At 38.3% G+C, this 27,756-nt stretch overlaps 1 protein-coding gene across 1 annotated transcript in view; it reads left to right on the top strand.

Annotated features, from left to right (window-relative positions):
* The first annotated feature begins 910 nt into the window (after positions 1-910).
* The window catches only part of LOC121328096 (vang-like protein 1), a 43,071-nt gene continuing 16,225 nt past the window's right edge, over positions 911-27,756 (top strand). The window contains exons 1-3 of the mRNA XM_041272582.1: positions 911-1,015; positions 12,192-12,453; positions 16,488-16,617. Coding sequence (XP_041128516.1) covers positions 12,383-12,453; positions 16,488-16,617 — 201 coding nt within the window. The 5' untranslated portion in view covers positions 911-1,015; positions 12,192-12,382. The remainder of the gene's footprint in view (positions 1,016-12,191; positions 12,454-16,487; positions 16,618-27,756) is intronic.

Raw genomic sequence — 27,756 nt, 5'->3', positions numbered from 1 at the left:
CTGTCTTTAATATCATACGTCATTATTATGTTGTTGTTGTTGTTGTTGTCTTTTTTTCCACAAGTTAAAAATAATTACATTACATGTAATAACTGTCAGAAAGATCATACAAAGCTTAGTAATGCAAATTGAATATGTCCCCGTAAATAACAGTAATAAATAAAATAAGTTAAATGCTTCATTTTCATTTAGGCGATTATAATTGTCAGCACAAAATGAAAAAAAAAAAAAAAAAAAAAAAAAGTGCCGTCCAAACAAACCCAGCATAGAAACTACACAGCCACGAGGTGCCCTAGTTTACCTAAAGATTTAAGTAGAATAATCGGATCCCTATATTTTAAAGCAAGGCTTGCCTGAAACCACTTGGAGTTTTGTAACACTTGACTGACCATGTGACACATTGTGGCCAAATCCTTTATAAACTCTAAGTGACCATGTAGAACTACTGAAACCCTAGTAAAGACAAATACAAGTCTATATGCCTTCGCATGCTGGGCATAATATGTTTCTTTTCTGGTTTTCTGAATAATTTCTAATTACCTTAATTTAGCCTACATGACTGTTAAATAATACATTGTACTGAAGGATAGGCTGAAAATATAAAACTTAAATGAGAAACAATAATATGTTTTTTGTAAGTTTTGAGGTTTTTTTCAGATTTTCTTAAAAGGTAGCTGTTTTGTTTTATTTTACAAGAATATTAATTATTTTAGATGAGACCAGAAACTATTATACTGTACATTACACGTTGCCTTTTGGAATTTTCTCAGCGCTCTAACTTGTAACACTGAAACTATTCTGTGAAATACCTCGACACACCTCCCCCTACTGGTCAATAACAGCACTACACCTTTTCTCATGTTTTATGTTACTGGTGCTGCCCCCTGCTATTTTCTGTGTAAAATCGATCCCTGCGGTTTCTATCCGGGTTAGTTTCTGTGTCCCCAGCTGCTTAATCTGTGTGCATTTTACAGCGATAAAGCCCTGGACTGGTGTTTGTTGTTTACATAAAAAGGTGAGTTTCTGTTTTCGTTTGTCAGCACTAAATGTAATCTTCAGCTCCACGAGACACTGTTTTTTTTTTTTTTTTTGATTCTAATTATTATTTATGTAGTTGCAGATGCTTGAGGGTTAAAGTTACATATTCCTGTTTGATTTGCCGTGTGTGGGATGGGCTGCTTTTTATTCTATTATAATATAACTCTTTAAAATCCTTTATAGCAATTATTGGTTTTGAATGGTTGATTTTGTTTTTTATATGTGCCGCGTAGTGCAATTGTTTTGAGTTGTGGCAGAATGGTTGCTTAATATTCTCTTGTCACTGCAGCAACACCGTGTACATTGGAAAAGGCCTTTCCTGCTTGTGAGATTCACTCACAATACAGTAGCCCCACATTAAACATATATTTTACGTTTATGCAAATAATCCACTGACATATATATATATATATATATATATATATATATATATATATATATGTGTGTGTGTGTGTGTGTGTGTGTGTGTGTGTGTGTGTGTGTAGGTTTTCTATAAATAATTGTTTTATTTATTTTTTGCATGTAACGACACCGTGTGCTTTTCTTTTAAATGAAGTCAGAAAATGCCCTTTCGTTCCCTGGTATTCAGTTTGACAGCTTCGCCTCATCGCTGTTGCGATGCTGGGGTTCAGGTGACATCTACTTTCTTTAAAATATAATTCTTGGTTGTTTCCGTGTCGGTAACGATACATTGATATAGCTAGGCCAATAAAACAACCGGGGAGTTTCCTACTCGTGTCCATCTCGAAGCTCACTGCGGGTAGGATGGAAGGCAATTAAAAGGCGTTGAACAGCGAGGAGAAATTGATGAACATTCTGTTTTTGACAGTGTTTTTACAAGAGATGTTGTAGAAAGCAGTGGCAGTCTATGTTAAAAACAGTGTTATAAAAGCATCGCTTTCTTTATGGGATGAAAGTTTTCCTCCCAAAAGCCAAGACATTGTTATACTCCTGCAATACGTGCGTACCCCTGGTGAAATTAGATTATTATTTTTTTCTTCATGTTTGAAATTAAGTGCGCTAAATATGTAACGGTTGTTGCCGCGAAATTTCATATAGCTTTTGTTTTTTTCTTCATTACTGTGCCGTATATGCAAGGGGGTTTAGCTGTTCATCCGCTTGTAGAAAATCAGAGCCTCGCTTAAACTACTTCCACACCTGCCAAGAAGTATGAAGAAATAATGTAGCTTCACACAGTCATAAGTTAGACGCTTCAAAATGTATACATAACGTTAAGAAAAATAACAACGCAGTGGCTACTGTACTCCGTGGTTTCATTTGTGCTTTTATTTGTAGGCCTTCTAACTTTTTTTATTATTCTTATTTATTTTTTTTACACAGTTTGATTTTACCTCTCACAAAATAAATGGTGGAAAAATCTTGATAAATCAGGGCTTTTTTTATCTTTTAGAACAGTCGGAAATGTAGAAATACAGATCAGTGGGCTTAAAAATATGCAGAGCTGGCACAACTAAAGTAGGTAGCTGTGGAATGTGAATAGTGAATCAATAACTATGTTGAAGTATTCGACTGGAAGAACTGGACGTTTGCAAGTGGTCTTTTTAAGTTTCTATCTTATGTGCAAATTGTCTTAGTGAAACCAATATTTTAAACGTGGAGCAAAAAATAATCCAATTTCTATCCAATATTTATTGAGTTTGATAACTTTATTTCCTTTCTTTAAGAAAAAAATAAGAATGAGAGAAATTAGCCTGTTTTAGCTTGTCTGGTTCCTAGTAGTGTAGCTGATATAAAAACTTTGATATCATCATTATAACAAGTTATTCTGCTTCAACAGCAGTCTGTATTAAGAAGTGGCTCTTTCCCTCAAAGTCTGTCTGCCCTTAATTCCCAACCGTTTCTCTGTTCCTAGCCCGAAACCCCCAATTTTAAAATCTCTATATGATACGTTCTTAAGGCTGAGGCGATGCATCGTATCGTTTGACAACTGTCGATAGTCAAGCCAGTGAGTGCATCGTTTTTCTGTAAAGGTTTTCTTTATGAAATCGGCAGTTATTTTGTGCATTAATTGCAGAGCTCTGCTCCCCTCGGGTCTGACTGAATCTTAATGCTAACTCCGCTTCCCCCCCCCGCTAGCCTTTAAAAATATGCATTTGTAAAAAGCATACCATCTCAAAATCAGCGTTTTCAACCATAACATCTGTGTTTTTATATATTGGATCAACATAGTTACATTATATTTCCAGTGTAACTATTTCAGATTAATGAATTTAACATGCAAAACAGTACACAGTATAAATAACAGTACCGATAATAATTTTGAAAATCCCCCATTCACAATGTAAAAATCAGTGTTGTAGAACATGTACCAGTGTCTCTGCGGGTAGCTGCCAACAACAGAACTATTTACAGTTTTGCTGTTTAAAAGTTATGTAATTTTTCTTTTAACACCGAAGTCAAATTACTCATGCTGTTGCCAAATCAAAATCTTAATAATTCTCAGGAGCTTCCATTGAAATTGTCATGTTTTGTGCTGATCCTTACGTAAGAAAGCGTTTGCTGGTCTGTACTCTATTCTGACAGCTAAAACCCTGTTCTGCTGGTACACTACATGGGACCTCCACATTATTATTATTTATTATTATTATTATTATTATTATTATTATTATTATTATTATTACTGCTACTATTATTATTATTATATAAAGAGGATGCAGGAAGCAGTGGAACCATTTTTACAGGTTGCAGTGCATAAAACTACTTCATAATATAAACACAATTGTTGGGTAGGGATGAAAAAGGGAAATGTTGTCTTTTACATCAGTGTTTTAGAAAGGCACTGCTGTTACAGTTTTGCATTTCTTTAAAAGGTCCTGCGTAGGTTTTCTTTTGATTGGTTGTTACTCTGTCTGGTTATGGATTTAAACAACTTTTTATTTTTATTTTGCCTTGACCCCCAACTGGTACAAATCAACACAAATAAGGTAAAAAACAATACTTTTAATATATTTAATTACTAAACTGATGTAATCAATTTAATATGCATAATATTTTTGAAAGCATTACTTGCAATGTTACACAGTAATCCACAGCTGTACTGAGATTGTTTTGTTTGTTTTTTTACCCTTTCATAACATTGATGAATCGATGCATTGGCTTTTTTGGAGAACAATATATTGATAGTTAAAAATACGTCCTATCACCGAATATGATTATTTGTAGAATCTGACTGTCTTTGTCTTGTTCTAATAAATAATGCATTACTGTCGCTTCTTTATCTGTATAATTGTTTGACATGATTATTTTGAAAGGGTGTAATACAGTGTGATAAACAGTGTCTATTCCCTGTTGAAGCAGTCCACCATGGACATTGTATGATGGGGCAGCACAGATATACACATGCTGAGTTAAACACAAACATATTCTGGTTGGGTGAGAATTCATGTTTTAAAGCCCAATCAGCAGTGGGCGGACTGCCTAGACTGGTTTAGATAAATAGGGAAGCCTATTGAACCAACATAAGGTGCATTGAAGTCTGCAAAACCAGACTGCATTCTGCAACCAGTATCTGTCTGAGGAACACAGCGTCTGCAACACTTCTGAAGCCTAGAGCCTTTTTCACTGTCAGCTCTTGAGACAGCTATGCAGTATTTAGAGAGAGCAGATTTGACAACCAGTAGCTTTGTTGTTTAATATAAGCCTGTTTATAAGGCAGATTGGTACTGTATGTGGGGAAAAAAAGTTTTCTTTGTGTTTTTTGAAGAGTGAAAGTATGTAAAATATAATATAATGTGCTACAACTCAGTTTTTGCTTGTCCTGGACTCCCTGGCCCTTTTATAGCATGACTATACAGTATCCATATATGCAATTCTTTTTTTTATTCTAATAATTTTTTTTTTAGAAAGGTTTGCATTTCAGTTTCTTCTTTCTGCTCCTCACTCATGTTACCGCATACTTAGTGTGTGATTAGATTTTAGTGTGGTATGTGGTTTTCACAAAAACAAACAAACATAGGCTAGGTTTAGGATTTGTATACATACATTATTAAATGAAGGAAGGGTGGACAGTAGGCCTAACAAGCTTGTCTTACACAGTTTAATTTTGTTTTAAAGGAACTTCTAGGCCTGCTATAGCTAGTCATCAGGTGACATTATTTCTTAGTTGCCACCTGTGCTGCTACATTTACACAGTTAAGAGGAATTTGAGTATGGTAGACGTGAGTAAGGTTGCTGTAGTGTTTGTTACTGTCTGTGTTTGTTTCAGTTGGAAGCGTGTACAGCACAGGATTATTGTTCAATCAGTAATCAAGAGACGACTCCATCCAAACTGTTGTTTTGATTCCAGTGATGATCCAAATGTTCATTAATTGCAGCACATCTTTTGTTTGCTGTTTTTTGTCGTTTCTTGTCAACACACTGTCTTTCTTACAGCACATAATTATTGGCTGAAGATTAAAGTTCTGGAATGACACTTGGCAAACGTAGCCACATAGTCGATCTTCATTGGCACCCAGGGCTTAAAATGTTGGCCATTGCTGATATTCCAGCATGATTCTACCCAGCCATACAGTTTTTAATCTGCTTTGTGTATATTTACACATAGTGGATTTCCGAGAATTCTTGTTTAGAAGAGGTTCCACGGTGTATCGTATGCTAGGGTTGTGTGGAGCATGGCAAAGTTATTGAGGACGCTCGCAACTAAACCTTTTTTTCTTTTGTTCTACTGCTAGAAAATCTTGACGTAAAATCCAGTATCTGACGGTCTTCACGTGTGTCCACAAGTCAGCTGATTTGTCACTCTTTTCAATACAACAATAACCCCTGCTGCTGGATTGGATCAGTTACAGGATTGATTTGTTGTTTTTTTTTAAGCTTGCAGTAAAACCTGGAATAGCCCAAACTGCTGTATACTGTAATGGGTGTTACTATTTCCATTTCCATCTCTTTTAGTATTTATTTGCTGAGTTTCCATTGACTGTAGTGCTGCATGTTTCCGTTGTAGCGATTGATAGTAAAGCTGCAGTGTTCCTCTAAAGCTTAGTGGCTTGGCAATTGGACAGCTTCTATCTCTATGCCCTTTGCTCAGTTTCAGCCCAGAAGTCATGAGTGGTTGAAAGTAATTTCGATCTGATTTTGGGTGCTTACTAATTAGTGAAATTTGCCCTAGTCATCTCAGCTCAGTACATAATTGACAGGACGTTAACATCTTAGAAAAGAAAAACACCTCTGCTATTAGCACTAATTGTTACCTCTGCAGGTAATTTGACAGGCCAAGGGTTTATCATGAGTGGAGACTACTAGTCTCTCATCTCTTGATGGGAGGTCCTTGAAGGGCAGGTTTGAGGCATGTTGATAGGGCAGTGTGGGAAAAGCTAGAGTCTGTTCTGTTTTATTTTTCACTGGAATCAAACACAGTGAGTAATTTTGTACTTATATTAGCAATACCATTACTGCTAAACTTTACCCTGGATAAAACCCCTGAATCTAAATCTAATCTGGTGAAAGCATACCAGTGCCAAAAAAAGATTCATAATCCTCCTGTTCATAGTGATTGTGTGACCTTTTGACATTTTAGAAGTAATGTGCACAATACCTCGCAGCTGGACAAAAGCTATACTTTGATTTTCAGAGATACTGTATCTTTCACTGTTCAGCCCTGTATACTGTAAGAACACTCAATCTGTGACCTGGATTGGATCAATTCCTGTTTTACAATTCTAATTTAATTTCCAGTTCCTTTTTTTACATGTCCAAAATTACAATTCCCATTCCCTTTTTAATCAATTTTCGACACATCCTTGATCAGAATTTCAATTAGCAGTGTTCTGATAAAATTAGCTTCTCATAGTGGCAACAAGTTTACATTGAAGTCACTGATTGTCAATTTAAATTAGCTTAAATGAAAGCAGTTGAGCAATCGCAACAATTATGTCTCTAAAATATAAATTCCAATTCCTTTGAAGGAACTGGAATTGGGAATTAAAAAGGAACTGGAAATGGAATCGGAATTGAAAACCCTGATTGTGACACTCAATGCACATAAATACTCAAAGATGAAATGCCCTGCTGTAATTTAACAATCAGAAATTCTGTGGAGTACAGTAAATCGATACTGCAAGGATATGCATTTCAAAATTAGACAATCCCTTGCCGGCCAATTGCTCTCCAGTTACCATGGAAAATAAATTCCTACAATTTAGTTGTCAAAAAAAACAAGCGCTGGCTCCTGTATTATCTTGGCCAGGAACAAGTACACTTGTAAATTAGTCAGCCAGCTCTTTTGGAAATGTGAAGAATACACCCTTAGTCCCTGTAAAGGTCAGGACTGCCTCCATAAACTAGTAGATTTGATTACATCGTTTATTTTAGTTGGAAATTCCTGGTTTGAGACGGAAGTATTTATTATTTAGAGGGCATCATTAATGCATGATGCATCATCCATACTATATCAAGTATTTTCTGGCACATAAGTGGGTGTGTTTTTGCAAGAGTATTTAGAATTTAAATGATTTTGGAATTGAATATTAAATCAAAACTGATTGAATCCAGGAATCTACAAGCCCAAATACGTTATGTACACAATGTCTAAAAAACCAAAACCTGTCTTGAAACAAATTCCTGAAAATGCTCCTTCAGGCTTCAGTTGAAACAAAGTGGTCAGCCAGGTCTTGGTTGCATTTTTCTAGTGCAGGTTTGAGAAACCACTACTGTAAGTGGCTCTCTGGAGGATGCAAATCTCTTGGTCAGACAGTGTGTTGCTTGCTTTTAAGGTATAGCAAACTAGGTCCAGTTTGAAAACACCTCTTGGTGTTTGCATTATGGGTGAAGTTTGCTGAATAGAAGGCCAAATTGAGGTCTTGTCTACTAAGCTTTCCCCAAATATCTAAATCTACAATGCTACTGCTAATATCTCATTACCCTTTAAGCTAGCAACAATAAATTGAGTGCTGTGGACACAACACGCAAAATGCACTGGCCCACTTCATTTTTACCTGTGACCGGGGTCTGTTTTTTTTTTTTTTTTTGAAATCTGTAAGTATTATTCCCGTATGTGCATCATTTTTCATGTTTTTGGGGATTTATTTATTTATTTATTTTTTAAATGTAAACCTTGTCTCTCTAAAACAGTCTTGCTGAGAGGCCCAACAGTTATTTAAAAAAAAAAAAAAGGTTTTGCACCGTAAAGCCAGTGCTTTTGAATGACTTGCTGCCCTGGGAGCTTTCGCCTCGGCACAACAGCGTGACGCTGTGGTGTCTGAGCCAAAATGTACTGGTTCTTTGGAATCGGCGCCGTCTGCAGGTTCAGCTCGAAGTTGTAGTCTCTGCCAAACTGTGCATGTGGTACTACTGTGTGGTGTGTGTGTGTGTGTGTGTACATGTATTTTATTTTATACTCTGCAATGGTTTACCCACATTTGATATGTGATGCCACAAATTCCAGTTTAATAAATAGTTTCTAGAGGCAGTCCTTAATTTCTACCAAATGCAAACTGCTCATTCAGAAAATAAATCCATACTCTCTTGTAGAAGTGAAGAAATGAATAAGGTTAGTGAAGTAGCCTCAGGATCACATTCTAATCAGCAGTACAGTTATTATCTGTGCTTCAGGATTCAAAGCGTTAGACTGCCTTTTGCACATTTTTATGTAACCAATAAACCACAAACCACAATGCAAAGTACATCATTATTACTGTAATAACCTGGGATCCTAGTTTTTTGTAATAAAAAAAATGAAATTTTCAGATAGAGAAAAAATCTGCATTATTCAGCAAATAAAGTAAAAGGGCTAAAATCAGTATTCCCTGCCACATTATAGGACTTGCAAACAGTGCTATTGGGTAACAGTTAACACAGGAAGTATTTATTGTTGATCTTGTTACACTTGTTGTGTCTCTGTGTTGTTTTTTAGTTTATAACTTGGATTGTTCTTGAACTGTAACCTTGTATTAGTGAAACATGTGTAAGTCGCTTTGAATAAATGTCTGCTAAATAAATAAATGAAGCAAAAGTGTTTACACTTTGAAATTTTCAGCAAGTTACAAGCTTACCAGTGCCATTAATCAATAAAACAAACATACTTTTTTTTTTTTAAATCTTCAGATATTACAAATAACTCCCTGTGTTGTAAAAAAAAAAAAAAAAAATTGAAAAAAATTGTGTTCGTTCAACTGCTGTTTGGGCTTTGTCTTGTTTACGTTTCCTTTCATTCAATTTATGTTTAGCGCTTCCCATGTGTTCTACAGTGGTCCTCCTACAAGTGTAATCTACAGCCTTGCTGCATGAAGTACAAAACCACACATTACCATTGACGTGAAATTCATCCTTGCCAATCTGGTGATTTTTTATTGTTTCTGACATCCTTTGAACAGCTCTGAATACTAAAGTAAACTGAACTTGAATACCGGAAGCAGTTTTATTAGATAGGTATGTTTATGTAGATTTAAAGCAAGGTTGCCTGTGTTAATGTTTAGATATTATGTGTGCATTGATTTGGTCATTATCAAACAAACAAAAAAAGAATTGGCCGCCTTTGCCTTGGTTTGTCCTGCTGTGATTATGAAAGCACATCCCTTCCTTTCCAGTTGCACCACTGATTGCATTGTCCCTGCCTATGATCCTGACTTCGGTATGAATCCTTAAAGAATCAAGGGTTCAGCAGGTTCCACTGCCTATTGTTTGGTAAAAGGTGATACCATTGTTATATAGATTGTCACAGTGTGAGGTCCATTTCTCGCTCTTTATTTTAGATTTAATTTGCTAACAGAACAAGCACCACAAATACTGTGCATTCTAAATGGGAAGTTCAAAGAAAGACTTGAGAACTTTTTATGAGACCTCCCTGCCTGAATTCCCCTTTTAACACAAAGGAATTTGCCAGCGCAAAAATAGCAGACCAACAGCAAAATGACAAAAAAAAAAAAAAAACTATAGACATATGGACAAGATCTGCATATATGGGCCTCCTTTTTTTGAGTGAGGGCCCCTCAAAAGTACCTTTTTAAAGTGTAGTCGGCTTTTGTCTGAGATGTGCTGGTACACTGCCTCAATTAAACAAAATACATTACCTTATCTTTCTACTATTGCAGCACACCACGATAACGCTAATAGCACTGTTGTATTGGATTCAGGTTTCGACATTAACTGTGACCCGGGACTGGTAGAGAGCTCAGTTTGGCCGGTAGTTATGAAGCACCACAGGCCGGACTGGGATGGTTACGTTTAACTAGTATAATATATATAGTGCATATGGCTTCTGTTTTATGAATCAAGGAAAATGGGCCAGTGTGTCAAAAGGCTGAAAATAATTAATTTTACCAACCATTTTTTTTAAAAACATAACAACATACTAATCCTAACTTTACCGCCGTGTGTCATTTGTTGTAGTGTCAGAATCTGAGACTATGTACTGAAGTGCTGTGTTGATACTCATTCCCGCGGCAAATCTTTTACAAATCGGGTTTTCTACAACTAAGCAACCAATAAGCCAAAAGGAAAGAGCTGAAATCAGTAAATCATAAAGAATGTAATTATGAAAAAAAAAATGAAGACAAACATTTAGAGTGGAGGCTTCATTATGACAGAGGGAAAAAAGTAACATTTAGCCTTGTTTGGCGTCAGTTTCCCTGCCTTGCAGATAAAACAGCAGCTTTATTTGTTGTGAATTCAACATTTTGTTTACATCATGTCCAGTCTCACGGTAAGATGTTCCGATGGATACCAAGATACGCCATTGAATTGTCAAACTTTTATTTGGGGTCTGATGCGTTCAGGTCAAAAATGCCATTCACAAACTTTCCAGGACTCGCTGGTATCACTCAGCAAGATTGGCGCTGACTTGGGAGAGGATTGCTATATATATCCAAGACGAGATTTCTTCCCTAGTACAATAGTAGAGATACTATACCCTCCAAATCGCAATGGCTTGCTCGCTATCATCCAGATTTAAAATGACCATTTTATTCTGTAGCCGTATAGGTGTGGTGTTCCTGTAAGTTTTTTTTGTATCGGATTACCAGCTACAGTAGGTCTCAAACAGTATTTAGTATTGGTCCTGTAGACAAGAGACTTGCAGATAAATTACCCGCTGTAGTCAAATGAATTGTGTCAAGCAGCAGCTGGGGATTGCATGCACTGCTGCTTGTCCTGTAGTACGGTTGATTTGAACACACGTAGAGTGTTTGCAGCTCAGTAGGTTAAGCATTTTCTGTTGGGGCAGTTCACACAGGTTATAGGTAGATCCTGCCTGCCATTCTGTGTAGGAGCCTGGATATATCTTCTTCCACAGTTTAGCCTCTTGCACACTTTATATTATCAGAAAGCATAGTTGTTTTATTTACAGTCCTCAACTGTTCTGAAACTAGAAGAAACAAGTCTAATGGACAAGTGTTTAGACTAATATTATCTACATCGGTGTTCTTCATTGCAAGGCCTGCGGCCACTGGTGGACTTTAGTGCGACCCTTGACGTGCAGCCCCTGACAATACACAAATGTGAAAAAGGCGGTGTGGCGGACTTCACACTGATGTCTTATCGGCAAAAGTGGCCCCTTTCTGAGAATTGGTGAAGAACACTGATCTACGTCATCATTGGTTCTAATGGTATTTGTCAACATGTTGATCTGTAAGCGATGTTTCTGCTACTACTTCCAACCATAAATTGACATATTTGAGCTCTGATATAGTTTGAGCAAACTAGTATATTAATAAATTCTGAGTTTAAGATAACAGCCACTTTAATTGTGACAGAACTTTGTTTCATTACACACTTGTCACCCTAGCAGTAAAGTGGGGTAATGCAGTATTACAACTTTTTGTAGCAAGAGAAAGAGCAGCTTGTTTCACGGTTTGTTTACATGCCATTTTGTAGGGATGAGGTGCACTTGTGGAAATCAGAATACAAAACGAGGCAATGATCTGACAGCAGTTCTGGAAAGATTGAATAAACCAATCGGCGTGCCTCGAGACTCTCTTGTCCCATTTGAAAAGATTGAATAAACCGTTTGAATTTAAGTTTGATGATGATGAGTTATCAGTTTACAAAACAGTGCTGTATCGGTTAAAGAATCGCTAGCCGTGCTAAGATGGTTTTCTTTGAAGCAAAGTTCCTTGTTGTACCAGCCTTTTTCTCTGAGGAAAGTCTGTGACTAGTATAAGGTTCCTTAATTGTCTTTTTTTTTTTTCTCCCCCCAACAGCTTCATGTTTCATTTGGTGGATACCTCAGGTAGCCTTCAAAATAGACACATCACAGTATGCGGCCTCTAACCTGCTGACTGAGCCACACTGTCTGGACAAGACTGGACACAAGCTCCCACTGTGCCTGCCCAGCACCAAAATCAGCAATCTGCAGAGGTCCCGCCACTCAGTGGGGCAGGTTTCTGTTGCCATGGATACAGAGTCCACCTACTCCGAATATTCCCACTACTCCAGCCGCTCCAGGGGCTCGCACCGGCATGGGTAAGGGTCTTCCACCCAATCTCAAGGGCTGTTAGAGTAATACAGTATACTGTAGTAGTGATGGGGCTTGCAAATTGTATGTCATTAACAGTCTGCTGTGCGTTACCCTGGAATAAAACTGTCCATGTAGAAACCAAGTGGTGAAAGAGCAGTCTGGGTGTTCTATATTAAGTGGCCATTTTTAAGTTATGAATTGCTTTGACTTTAGACGACGACATCAGCAAATCTAGGAAATGCTGTTCGTGTTCTTTGCAATCAGGTTTTTTTTTTTTTTTTTTAAAGAACAAGAATTTGTTTTAAAATCCAAAATGGATGTCATTGTTTAATATGAGAATGATGCATTACAAAAATGTTTGGCAATTTTTTTATTCTGAAATATCATTTGCATACATGCATTTTGGGCTCCTTGTCTCTGATTAGTCTCAATGTGCAAATTACAGAACATCTGTCTGAGATTTTACAGCATAGAAATATATATATAATTTGAAAGGAGGTAAATATTTATTTTCAAAGTGTATTAATTTTGCAAAGGCCATCACCCTATTTCATTGCAGCATCAATATGGTTTTGCAGTATTCTCTAAATAATTGCTGGTCTTTAAAGCAGACACATTTATGGCACTTAACTCTTTCCTTACATATCTCATATAGATAACATGTATGTATTAGATATACTGATTCTTGGGTGCCCAATTAATCACTTGATATGTTGTTACTATGTCATTTATTGATTACGCTATACAATCTCACTCCAGTTCACCCTATGGTCCTGGGCCACTCCTTGTGAACTTGCTTTCATTAATTCTGCTGCCTCCTTTATGAGCACCAGTTGTTACTCATGTATCTACTAAAACCCATTCTCCTTCATCAGACTGTATTTTGATATTCTCTTCCAGTCAGTTCAGGGGTTCTTCAGCAGCAGTAGTGTCTGAAGAGGGCCTGTGTAAGGTTTGTGATCTTCTCTAATCTGCACTTCTGCTGCTGTTGCAGGAATGTGCATTGGTAAACCTGAATCCTGCAGCGGAAACAGAGCAATGCTCAGGAATGCCATTTAAAAGGGGTTGTTTTGAAATCCAGACAGCTGCCTGCCAGTATTACATATGCCTTTTAAAGTTGGCATGCAAGACCAATTGGCATATCAAGCCGTAGAGGATGATGAAAGGAAAATTAATGTCCTGGGTTTAACCAATTCTTTTTCACCCATTTCTGCTGTTTGAATGTTAGTAAATTGGCAGACTGGTGGAGAAACTTAATTATTCCAAGATTGCTATGCATGGTAAGCCCTTTAGAAGTGTGCGTGATGTGTTTCAAGGGCACCCCAGCATCAATGAACAGGGACTTTTAACCCTTTAAATGAGCTCTGACCATACGAGCAAGATGGGCCGAATGGCCTCCTCTCGTTTGTAAACTTTCTTATGTTCTTATATGGTAACTGCTTATTTAATGTTGTGATTAGTCGGTGCTTGGAATGCTAAGGGGATAAGCATCTTTGAGGGGTTTAGTATCCTTTCACTTAGATTCTGATATAGTAAGCAAACTTGTTAAATTTGCAGACGACACAAAAATAGGAGGAGTGGCAAACACTGTTGCAGCAGCAAAGGTCATTCAAAATGATCTAGACAAGATTCAGAACTGGGCAGACACATGACAAATGACATTTAATAGAGAAAAGTGTAAGGCACTGCACGCAGGATATAAAAATGTACATTATAAATATCATATGGGAGATACTGAAATTGGAGAAGGAATCTATGAAAAAGACCTAGGAGTTTTTGTTGACTCAGAGATGTCTTCATCTAGACAATGTGGGGAAGCTATAAAAAAGGCTAACAAGATGCTCTGATACATTGTGAAAAGTGTTGAATTTAAATCAAGGGAAGTAATGTTAAAACTGTACAATGCACTAGTAAGACCTCATCTTGAATATTGTGTGCAGTGCTGGTCACCTCGCTATAAAAAAGATATTGCTGCTCTAGAAAGAGTGCAAAGAAGAGCGACCAGAATTATTCCGGGCTCAAAAGTCATGTCATATGCAGACAGGCTAAAATAATTGAATCTGTTCAGTCTTGAACAAAGAAGACTACGTGGCGACCTAATTCAAGCATTCAAAATTCTAAAAGGTATTGACAGTGTCGACCCAAGGGACTTTTTCAGCCCGAAAAAAGAAACAAGGACCAGGGGTCACAAATGGAGATTAGACAAAGGGGCATTCAGAACAGAAAATAGGAGGCACTTTTTTACACAGAGAATTGTGAGGGTCTAGAATCAACTCCCCAGTAATGTTGTTGAAGCTGACACCCTGGGATCCTTCAAGAAGCTGCTTGATGAGATTTTGGGATCAATAAGCTACTAACAACCAAACGAGCAAGATGGGCCGAATGGCCTCCTCTCGTCTGTAAACTTTCTTATGTTCTTATGCTGTGCTCCAAGTGCGGTACAGTGTGTTTAATGTTCCACATCACTAAAAGTATGTTTATACAAATTCTCTATAGCCACACACCTCAGTATTAGAAACCTAAATGACTAACTTAATTTTCAAAGAAAACCACTCCTGCACCTATTTTTGTTATTCTATGGTAATACCGGCACACTGGTTTGTCGACGCTAATGGTTTAACTGGAGGTTATTTTTTTATTCAGTAAAATTTGAAATTGGGCTCCCTGTGATTGTACTGGGCCATTGGTAAGTATTAGTGGCCTTATTTGCAGACTATATGATGTCTCAGGTGGCACCATACATGTAATACGTATCCACAAGTAGAACAGTCTGATAAACGCATTAAATAAGTAGGTGTGAAATGCTCAGGAACAGAGCCACTCAAATCTTACCAGGCTGTCAGTTTCTGGTGTCAGTAATATTACGTTTTCCAATAAGCATGCCTTTTCCAAATGGCATACCTCTTTAGAAGAAAGCTTGTTTTATATAAGCCAAGTGAAAAGATGGGATTGAATTCTACTGCCTTTCTCACAATATAATCTTATTGTGGTTTTATTTTCTGAGCATCAGATTTAAAACAAACTGATTCAAACTGGCATTGCTAAGTGTTTTCGGGGGGCTTCCTTTTATTTGTTAATTTTTCGTATTTTATTTTGACCCTATCTTTTATTAAGCCATTTCTGTCTGTATGGTTTGCACTGCCAAGCTGCTGCTGATGCAGACAGTGTTCCTTCAAATGGTTTGTTTCATTTTGTTTTCACCTGGGATACAAACCAAAGTGCTGAATCTGACTCTGTGTAACCCCTGTAGGATTGAGTCCTTCCTCTAAACCCATCTATTCCTGAGCCATCCTAAGTATTTTCCAGACCAAATACCACTCTAAATCTGTTGGAATAGTGATGTACTGTAGTGATTGGCGACCACTGTGATCTTATGTTTTGGACACAGACCTATTTTAAACACAATTTAATGTAATGCACTATTGCTCGGAAGCAAAGGACATAATGTTACTGCTTTTAAATTGTTTTTTTTTTTTTTGTTTGTTTTATCATGGAATTCAATCTGGAAATGAAAAATGGTAGGGGCTAAAAATTTTCTTATCTCAAAACCTGTTGGCTCCCCACTGAGATTGGAAAGGTACAGTACTATAACAGGTTGGGTTTGGTATTTTTGTGTTCTCTTGGTTTCCAGTTAATAAATAGCTCCTGCTTGCTGTTTTAGGTAGTTTTCTTTGTTTATTCAGTTTAGTACAAATTTAGGCTAGAGGCATTTATTTATTTTTTTGTTGTATTGCAGTGCTACCATTTTTGATGTGTTACTGTGTAACTCCCTTAAGAATTGACATGACTACAAGATATTTTATTGCTAATGTTTTTGGAGATGTTATTTATCTGTGGTTTATTTTTATAATTCAAGTTGTGCTCAGTATTGCTAGTGTAGAGGTTCTGATCGTGAGACAGTACCCAATGAGTGAACTCAGCTTATCATTGGGGTGGCAGCCTAAATTGTGTTTGTGTGTAACTGAAAACAGTCACATGTATACGTTTACGCATGGTAGCAGAGGACTTGTCAACACTGCTTACTGTTTTCTTTTTTTAGTGAGAGGAGTCGAGACCGGCACAAGTCTCGCAGCAAAGATGGCAGCCGCTCTGAGAAATCTGTGACCATCAATGCGCCCCCAGCTGAGCCACTTCTAGGTGATGAGTCCACCCGTGGAGAAGAGGTTCAGGTAACGCAATCCATGAACACTGCAGAGCCCAAATATACACACTTACTTCAGCTACCATGTGTTAACGTTTGTAGCACTTCACCAGTGTCTCCATCACCTAGAACGAGTGGCCAACCGGCGTCTCTCAAGCCGCATGCGGCTCTTCGAACTTCCCGTATATTTCATTACACAATGAATAGGTTATTTATTTAAAATTATTTTTTTATATGTGTATTATTTTTACAATAAGTCTCCAAGTTTTGTGTTGTTTTTTTTTTCCCCCAATCACAAGCCGATCCATTTCTGACCTTAGCCAATTGGCAGCGTGGCAGCAACACTTTTTTGTTACATAGCAACTAACTAGCAAATTATATTCACCCTTACTTTATTGTGCATTCGGGACTCAATTTACAGAAGCTTGGAAACAGTTAACTTTACTTTGAACAGGACCGGCTTCTGTTTTGTTCATAATGGCAGAAAAAAATAGCGAAAAAGAAAATCTGAAGATGAATATCGAACCTTCTTACCGGAGTGGGAGAGTAATGTATTTTTTTTTGTTGAACGCAATGGAAAACTCCTGTGCCTTATTTGCCAGTGCCCGGTTGCATAAAACATCTTATTATTAAGTATTTCACTTCAGTGTGTTTTTCACTTAGCTAAGGGAAAAACTTAACGGTGTTACACAAAAAATCTTAACCGCTCTACTTAGCTAAGGGAAAACACTTAAGTATGCAGTGACTATTTAAGATTTCAACCAATAGGCGAGTAGCTTACTGTACTCTGTAAATCTTATCTCGATGGCAACATTTGGGCAGTTAAGGAAGACTACAGTATGGCTGATAAAAAAAAAAAAAAAAAAAAAAAAAAAAAAAAAAAACGCTGGATAGAGGAGGAAAAACACAATACTTATGGAGAATATGAATACAAATAAAAGAAAGCAAATAATAACAGGCAAACTATGTCCGAATTTGACAACTGCCATGAAGCAGAAATTGGCAGAAATAACTGAATGTGTGAAAGCAAGAAATTTAACAGTAAATCGCAGCATTCACGAGATTATATATATATATATATATATTCTGATTTCAGAAGAGCATCACAAAAAACAGGGAAATCTACAAAAAAATGTACTGTACACTAAACATATTTGTTTAAACTATTAGTATGGCTGTGTTCACAACAAAAGTGAGAGAATTGAAATCTCGTATATTGGTAGCTCGTATAGTGAGGGATTATAATGGGACTTCAAGATGACCATCTGTTAACCTTTAAATTGCATACTCTATGGACAGACAAGGAAGGGTGTGATAAGTTTCCCAAAATAACAACACAAATACTTAAATCTTGCAAAGGCACAGCACATGTCCTTTCTTTATTTGAAATTCTGATGCCAGTTTAAGTCCTGATTGGAATTGATGTTTTAAGCATTGATTGATTTAGTGCATTTAAGTAAATGTGTTTGTGGCCCGCACTGCTGAGAACAGATTACACAGTTGCTTATCTATTGAAGACACTGTTGAAGTGAGTGTAATCGTAGTGTTTGTGTAGCCTTAAAATGTAAAACGGCATGTTAACTTGGTTTATACGGCTTTACAAACCTGAAGTGTCGGTTATTGCAGAAATTCCCCACAAAAAACAGTTTATTTCTGAAACATCTATGTTGTTCGATGCATGTTTTTCGTGCTTATGTTTGAACAATTTATCGTTTGAGAATTTAAAAAAAACAATTGTTCATAAAGAATATATTCTTATTTCAACACACTTGTCACCGGGTTGTCTGTTTTAATGGACATGTAGTAAAACACTTTGTCAAAAACAAAGACCTCTTATCCTGATTGTCCAGAAATGCAGAATGAAGTGTCTATATCATTGGGGACCAGCTACACAAGCTTGCTGTACATCTGCAAGGCAAATAAAGCTCTGGGGTAGGAAAAGTTGCTTGAGAGTCATGCTGATATGCATATGAGGTGCGGGGGAGGATTATGTAGATTATACTTGTGACTGCAGTAAACTTTGTAAAATGTGAAGGGAACAACAATCTCAGCAGCTACAACAAGAATACATGCTGGTAAAATAGCAAGAAGTGAGAAGAAGCCTAAATAAATTCACAACTGTTACACTACTGACAGATGGCAGGTATGGCATCAGTCTTCGTTGGCATCTTAACTGTACTGTATGGGGACGGGGGTGGGATTTTGCATGATAAACATTTTTTTCGTAACAGACAAAACAATGATAAATATCAAGTGTACTACTGGGGATGTTTTGTTTATGTACTCAAAAATGTATATATAAAGTAACTGCTAAAAAAAAGGTGTGCACTTTATTAATTCTCGTGCAGTTGTACCGAGACTTCAATTGAATGATTGATTAGCAATCGAATCTCGGTACAGCTGCATAAAAGCAGCGTGCTTTCACTCACTCAGGGTTGTGTGTTCGGTGAGTGGAGAACGGGATTGGAGACGGAGGTAATAATAATAATAATAATAATAATAATAATAATAATAATAAAATTTCAGCTCACCGTGTTTCTGTGTAGTTCATTTTTGTTTGTCTCTTTATTTTGGCAACAGTGCCGTGTCCTGTGTGTTTTGTCTTTACAACCTTTTATTTTTCTGCTGTTTCATTATTAAACGCTGAGCGAAACCAATCGCTCAGCTTCACCAAACTCCACCTCTCTGTTTATTTCCTGGTTCCTGGTTTCTGGTCTAACGTCACCCACTGCAGCCGTCTTTGTGACACCCAAATACAATAAACTCCGGAAAAACACTGGAAATGGTTACTCAGTTCATGTAACCTTGACCCCTTTCCCCGTGAAAAAAAAAAAAAAAATTCCTACAAAAAAAAAACCTTCCCAACTACTGAGTGGCAGCAAATTCCTACATTTCTATTGGAGGATTGTAACAAATGTGCAAGATTTAAAACAAGATGTTGTTGCTCGCAAGTTTTAAAGCTATATACTGTACGATAGGGAGTATTTACACGCTTGTCAAATTTAAAACAGAATTGTGACAGAAAAATATGTTATACAGTATATAAAAAGCGAAAGCCTGAAAAATAAAAACGATTTACATATAACTTAAATAGCTAAAAATAAGCACCAAAAAATGAGATTAATACAATTAACAAGCTTATTATCACTCCCTTTGTAATGTAAATTAATTGGCTGCTCATCAAAAATTTGCAAGCACCAAGTTCAGGTTTTTGGTAGGAATTCCCCACGGTAAGTTGTCTGTTTTTTTTTTCTCTGAAACTTTTTATAAAGTAACTACACAAGTTACTATTGAGTATATTGTGTTTTTATATTTAATGTTATCCTTCTGGGACCCCCAGTACAATACACTGTACAGAATAAAACTGAAGACACCTAGGGTAGAGGTCTTCACTGGTATACCCGGACCCGGGTTTTCGGTTGCAAAATTATCACGCAACACTTGGGTCCGGTCCAACTTTGTTTACTCAGTAATACTATTCACTGGGAATCTTTAAGGGCTGATTAGTAGACAGACAGAACAGACATGGCTTTCAGTACTCGAACAATCATGAGGAGTTTCCTTGGCGGTTTGGGAGCAAGGTACCCATGAGAGCAAGAGGTTCTGGTATGGTTGGAACCGAAGAACGTACAACACATGGAGAGTCCCTTTACTGCTCGGAGGACCATGTTCTAGTGGCTTGGGGAGACTGGGCCGGCACCAGGTGGTGACCTTGTAGGTGAGGTTAGCCGGCATCTGGTGCTGAGCCATGTGCCCCATAGGAACCTGTGAATAGGAGACAGTTTAGAGACCAGAGCAAAGACATTTAGCTGGTTAGAGGAGAACGGTTAGGAGAGGGCACATATAGGGGCAAAAAGCGCATAATCTGCGAAAGTAGAGCGTGTGGCCGGGGGTCCCCTCTGGCTCCTGAGAGAACCTCTGTCATGTAGGCGTATGAGCAGCAGTGCCGAACCCAAGGCAGGAAATATGAGCACACTGCCCCCCCAAACGACGGGGCCCCTGGTTTCTGCAAACCTCACCATGAAGAGAAAGACCGCTTGCTGCACACATGAATACAAGCTGGAAACATTTAGATAAGAATAAGTAAAGTGTTAGGAGGATGACTATGTATTGGAGGCCATCTGCACTGTGGAGAGGTAAAAAAAAAACATTTTCTTTTATTTTTTTAATGGAGGGGGGGGACCTCTGTTGGTCCTGGTAGAAGGCACCCCCACTCCGGGTATGCTAACAATTGACTGCTGGGCTGTTGCAGTGTCTGAGAGAGATAATCAGATATAAGTCGTTATTGATGATGAAGACCAATGGCCCAGGTTCTTGATGAGGTGTTGGTTTACTCTTACACTTGCTGTTGAAGTAGCTGCTCCTATCCAGAAGGAGTGTGGTGTATAGACTGAGGCAGCAGGGCGGGTCTTCAAATGAGAGCATATAGATGAGAGGAGAACCAATGTCTTGTAATAATTGTCCTGGATATGTTCGTGAATAGTGGGTCTGTTGGGAGAGCATAGTTCCTGGTGGCGAGGTATTTGGATATGGATGAAAACGGGCACAAGGGAGAGTCGAATTTTGATAATTGGATGAGCTGACCTTGCTACAGTTGATCGGTCTTGGAAACTGTGAGCTATACGATCAAGTGTCTAGACAGAACCATAGACAGGTGGGAGTGGCATAGACCCAGGGTTGGAAAGCTGCTTTTTGATGGTGCTGTGAACTCTGCACATCTCATGAATCAGAAGAAAGCTGAGAGACACAAGGTTTCCATGATGAGGTCGTTGGCTGGATTGAAGCAGCTATTTCGCAATGTATTGATGAGTTTAAAAAGAATGTTTTGGGTTATCGGCTCTCTGGTTGGGGAGGCTGAAGGCAAGCTTTTTTGGATCCCTGGAAGAGTTAAGCTGGAATTGATAGCAGAGGAGAGGATGGTATAGACCTGAGGCGGTATTCGTACTGAATGCCAGAGATATAAGACCGGATAGATGATGGTGCCAGTTTGAGAATGTCTCAGAGATAAACAATAAGTGCCAGAAGGAAAGCTTGATTGAATGTATCTAATTCTGGGCACAGAAGATGGAGAAACAGCCCTTGGAGAGGCGTAGGTAGCTCTGGTGGATGGAGCCAGCGCTGCTGCCATGTATTGGTAAGCTGACTGGAGCAAGTTGGATAATGTTGAGTTGCTCACAACGTTAGATGGCTGAAGATAGGAACTTGCAGAGGTATAAGGTCTGTTGCTGGGACCAGATTGTAAAACTTGCAGATCTGTAGCTGAAGTCAGGTTGAAAGCTGGTGCAGATTCTGCTGTGAGGGTAGAGTGCTGGTTGAGGGTAGGAGAGAGTTTAACCGGGCATCCATGGTGTCCAGACGAGCGTTGATTACTGCAATTATGTTTGCAAGTGGATGCCTAAATTCTTTAATTTCTTTAAATAGCTCTTGATTGGTGGAAGGGACTGCAGAGCTGACTTGGTCACTGTTTGCAGGTTGAAATCACAATTGCATGCATTACTCTGATACCTTGAAATCCTGCTATGTGAAGCTCTGCTGGAAGGTGCTGCTGATGCTAAATCCACTGCTGGGCCAAGTTTAGATACAGAGGACTTGCTTAAAACATCCAGTGCCAGTATGATTCCTGGAAATTGCAGTGGCTAAACAGATCTTTTCTATCACTAGATCTTGAGAGAGTAAAGTATTTGAGAAGACTAAAAATGGCAAACAAGGAGAGGTAGATGATGGCTCTTAAAGATCCCATACAGGTGAAGACGAACAGCTGGAATGGAGATAGGTTTGAAGGAACGGATATCACATGATACTTATGTTGGATTCCAGATAAGTAGACTTTGATAGTGAAAAAGTCCTTGGAATGAATAATAAAAAGTGAGAATCCAATCTTGATTGAAAGGGGTTGAGGACATTTTTTGAGAAAAGTACTCCAGTCAGTGGTGTAGGATGATCTGGTTGAAAGGTGAGAGTAGATGTCATGTATCCAGGGCTGAATCCAGGAGATTACTAAGGAGAGATTTAGTTGAATAGATGATTTGATTGCCAAACTTCCAGAGGCGTTGAATGAGCTGCAGACTTTATGATGGAATCTGGATATCTGTATCCGAGCAAACAACCTGGCCATGTTATTATGAGTACCGGCAAAGTTGTGTCTTGAATAAAAAGGATTGGAAACTGAAATCCATATTAGTCAGCAGAGAAGTTGCATGACCAGTGACAGAAAGGACCGGTCAAGAGGGCTGAAGAGAGATAAATTATACAGATGTTGGGGGCAGATTTATGCAGATTGATACAAAGTGTGTGGTGGATCATATCCCTGCAGGCATTTGCTCTGAGGTTGCTGCAAGATGTAGATTTGCTACAAAACCTGTTGAGCTGATTGGGAACAGTCTTATGAATGCATTATCCATCGTGAGATAAGAGGCTGCTTTCAATTATATGAATAGTTCTTCAATGTCTGCTGGCAGCTCCACACATTAATTATTAGCCTTTTAAAGAAGACAGTTCAAACCAAGCTCCAGGTAATAATTATTTGATTAGAAAAATGCAGGGCTTTCTTACACAAGGATATAGATACTGTAGCTGTGGTGTTATACTATCCTCTAGTGGTTATAATTAAACATGCATGAGTCCACTTCATGAAAACAAGAGGGAAAATTAAAAGAATGCGTTGCAAAACACGAAACCAAGACAATTTGCCTCAATGAACTTTATTTTTTTCTTCAAAACAAGCTGTGGATCCCGAGTTGAATAAGAATTAAATCGAATTAATGTCCTACCCATTATGATTTTGTGTCTGTTACTGAAAGAAAGTAGTAATGGATCGCTGCAGCTGGGAGATTGTATGGAAATAGTGCAACGTGATGATTGAGAGATCTACTGCCGATATGGGATTGGAGAGATGAGGCTGTATGGCGTCTGCAATGGCAACAAAGTAAACAGCATTGGTAATGATGATAATGAGCAATTCCAGGCGATTGTGCGCCGGAGGGCATCGTTGAGAGTTGAAATAAAACTTGCTGTGTTTTGCCACAGAAAAGAAAATACATGTTACGAACAGAGCTTTCAGGATTCTGTGAACGTGTCAGTCTTTACAAAGACTCGATAGAAATGCATGCCAAGGTAGATATCTCTAGTGGTCAGAATACTAGATACAGTTGCTGCATGATCGAGTACTACAGTGGCTTGTGAAAGTATTGACCCTCCTTGGCATTTTTCCTATTTTGTTGCCTTACAACCTGAAATTAAAATTGATTTTTTGGGGGTTTGTATCATTTGATTTACACAACATGCCTACCACTTTGAAGATGCAAAATATTTTTTATTGTGAAACAAACAAGAAATAAGACAAAAAAACAGAAAACTTGAGCGTACATAAGTATTCCCCCCCCCCCCTCCCCAAAGTCAATACTTTGTAGAGCCACCTTTTGCAGCAATTACAGCTGCAAGTCTCTTGGGGTATGTATCTATAAGCTTAGCACATCTAGCCACTGGGATTTTTACCCATTCTTCAAGGCAAAACTGCTCCAGCTCCTTCAAGTTGGATGGGTTCCGCTGGTGTACAGCAATATTTAAGTCATACCACAGATTCTCAATTGGATTGAGGTCTGGGCTTTGGCTAGGCCATTCCAAGACATTTAAATGTTTCCCCTTAAACCACTCGAGTGTTGCTTTAGCAGTATGCTTAGGGTCATTGTCCTGCTGGAAGGTGAACCTCCGTCCCAGTTTCAAATCTCGAAGAGTGAAACAGGTTTCCCTCAAGAATTTCCCTGTATTTAGCGCCATCCATCATTCCTTCAATTCTGACCAGTTTCCCAGTCCCTGCCGATGAAAAACATCCCCACAGTATGATGCTGCCACCACCATGCTTCACTGTGGGGATGGTGTTCTCGGGGTGATGAGAGGTGTTGGGTTTGCTCCAGACATAGCGTTTTCCTTGATGGCCAAAAAGCTCAATTTTAGTCTCATCTGACCAGAGTGCCGCCTTCCATATGTTTGGGGAGTCTTCCACATGCCTTTTGGCGAACACCAAACTTGTTTGCTTATTTTTTTCTTTAAGCAATGGCTTTTTTCTGGCCACTCTTCCGTAAAGCCCAGCTCTGTGGAGTGTACGGCTTGAAGTGGTCCTATGGACAGATACTCCAATCTCTGCTGTGGAGCTTTGCAGCTCCTTCAGGGTTATCTTTGGTCTCTTTGTTGCCTCTCTGATTAATGCCCTCCTTGCCTGGTCCGTGAGTTTTGGTGGGCGGCCCTCTCTTGCCAGGTTTGTTGTGGTGCCATATTCTTTCCATTTTTTTAATAATGGCTTTAATGGTGCTCCGTGGGATGTTCAAAGTTTCGGATATTTTTTTATAACCCAGCCCTGATCTGTACTTCTCCACAACTTTGTCCCTGACCTGTTTGGAGAGCTCCTTGGTCTTCATGGTGCCGCTTGCTTGGTGGTGCCCCTTGCTTAGTGGTGTTGCAGACTCTGGGGCCTTTCAGAACAGGTGTATATATACTGAGATCATGTGACACTTAGATTGCACACAGGTGGACTTTATTTAACTAATTATGTGACTTCTGAAGGTAATTGGTTGCACCTGATCTTATTTAGAGGCTTAATAGCAAAGGGGGTGAATACATATGCACACACCACTTTTCCATTATTTATTTTTTAGAATTTTTTTAAACAAGTTATTTTTTTCATTTCACTTCACCAATTTGGACTATTTTGTGTATGTCCATTACATGAAATCCAAATAAAAATCCATTTTAATTCCAGGTTGTAAGGCAACAAAATAGGAAAAATGCCAAGGGGGGTCAATACTTTCGCAAGCCTCTGCGGCTGATATGGAAGGTCAGCGTTGTGCGGAGTCGAAGAGTTGCTATGTTGGTAGGATAAAACAGGATACCAGGTGGATTTCTTTAGCCATTTCATCTGCTGGATTTAGATAGAGGGGTAAACCATCATAAGAGATTTGCTGATTCTAGAAAGAAAACTCACTGGCATTAATTTTCTTCTCTATTCCAAATAATTGATTTAGATGTTGGTCTGTAGTGATACATGAAACGAAAAACCACAGACCAAAGAAAACAAATGCAAGACATAGACCGGAATTAGAATCATGCTTATATAGGTGAATATAGATTGACAGATAAGATAGCCAAAGAGAAGCTCCCGCTCTGCCCACCCAAGACAGGGCGCAGCTCTGGAGCCAGGCTTTAAGATGGAGCTTGGGAGCAGAGGCAGAACCCCGCTACGCGAGTCCACTTTCATCTGGACTAACGGGAGAACTGGATTGAGACAGGATTGAGGTAGGAAATGGAGATCATACTGAGAGGGACCCTCTCCGACACTCCTCGAATTTTGCCATAAGGCTGACATTTAAAGAGAGATGGCAGTTGCTCTCTTTGTTACTAAAAATCGTTGTTCATAATTCCTGTTGCGTGGATTGGCTTCCCCCAATAGCACATGAGATGGCTTGTAGAGTGCAGTAGCAGACACGTGACTCATATCAAAGGTGTTTCTTTTAGATCATTCTTAAGTCTGAGTAATTGATTTGTTTATGATGAATGTGAAATAAAAACTTTAGAAAAATGAATTCCATGAACAAAAGCTCACAGGAAAAAAGTCTGTGGTGTGGGAAACATTTGTTGTTATTGTGGACAAAGAAGGAAAACAAGTTAGTTTATAGCTTTAATTTACTGTAGTATTGTGTTTTGTACTTCAATAGTACATTTAATTTTTGTTTTGTTTTACTTCAATTCTTAAATAATGCATTTAGTATTATTTGTTTTGCAAAACACAAATGTTACATCTCAATTCCATTTGCTCGTGTGTTAACTTTGTAATAAAATCATGCATTTATGAGATTGTACTTCAGTTAATTTGATTTTCAGAGAATGTGTTTATCTTTTTAACTTAACACAAACATATTATGTTTCATTTTACAGTCCTCTGTAGGTTCATGATGGAATAAACACTGTAGTTCAGCCAGATTTCCAGGTTGACTGGAAAAAAACTGCCTTAATACTGTATTTAGTCAGTTCATATACTAAGCTGGGATAAGGAAAAGGGTTCCACTGTTTTTTCGGGGTCAGATCCGGATCTAATAACAAGAACTGTTAGGCCAGGTTTGGTAAATAATTGTCGGTTCGTGGTCGGGTTGATTTAATTTGGGCACGTGAAGACCTCTAACCTGGGGTCATTTTTGACCAGTTTCTCCCTTCTAGGTTTTGCATACATCCACACTTTATAGCACTAGAGAGAAGATGTGACTGGACATGCTGTGAGTTTAACAACTTCTGTGTGTAAATGTAGGATGTCTAGGTTTCACCTGCCTGAGAGGTTATAAGCCCCTGTTTCCCAGTGATGTTTTTAGAGCAAATGATCTTGTCTTGTACAGCAGGAAACAATGCTGTTTTAGGAAAAGTCTCTGATCTTTGTCCACTTTTTTTTTTTCAGGAATCTATTTCAAATTGATCTGGTCTTCTATTTGAATTTCAAAGTTCCATTGAAAAAGCAGGGTTAAGTTCTGCTGCCAGCTGAAAGCGATTTCCCCTCATTTTCCCCTCCTGCCAATCAAGCATACTGATTGAGACCCAGAATAACCGATTTTTAGCCCCCTACTGAGATATAAACTTATGGTACTGGAGAGCAGCACTTCATTTCAGCGGTAAGAGCTTGAAATGCATTGTGCCACTTCATTATCTGTAAATGTATTGGATTAATAAAAGAAACAACTCTTTACATCTTGAATCTGTAAACTACAGAAAGGAAGCAACCCTCTTGAGAGCCACTTGCTGTAGTTTCAAACCTAATGAACTAAACAAATAATGTTTGATTCATTGTAAAATTAGCTGTTCTGGTAGGAGAAGCTTGAAGAGCTGGCTTAACAATGTATAAATGCAGTGGTTGAAATGGGGCGGTACTCACCAGTATGAAGTACCGCCACTTCTCAATTTCAAATATTTGAGTCCCACCACTTCTGAATTTAAAACATTTGAGTAGCACTTTGGCGCTTATCACTGGCTATCTGCCCTTTTTCTTTTCCAAATTGTCGGCTGCATTTATGTGACTTTCTTGTTGTTATTTTGTTGTCACAGCAGAGGTTGCAAGGTTTATGTCACAGCAGAGCATAGCCTGCAACTCCCAGAATGCATTAAAAAACAAGAGGAACTCCCAGAGTGCATT

The sequence above is a fragment of the Polyodon spathula genome, chromosome 15, assembly GCF_017654505.1.
Source record: "Polyodon spathula isolate WHYD16114869_AA chromosome 15, ASM1765450v1, whole genome shotgun sequence".
Lineage (NCBI taxonomy): Eukaryota > Metazoa > Chordata > Actinopteri > Acipenseriformes > Polyodontidae > Polyodon > Polyodon spathula.
This window is presented reverse-complemented; position numbering and strand designations above follow the sequence as displayed.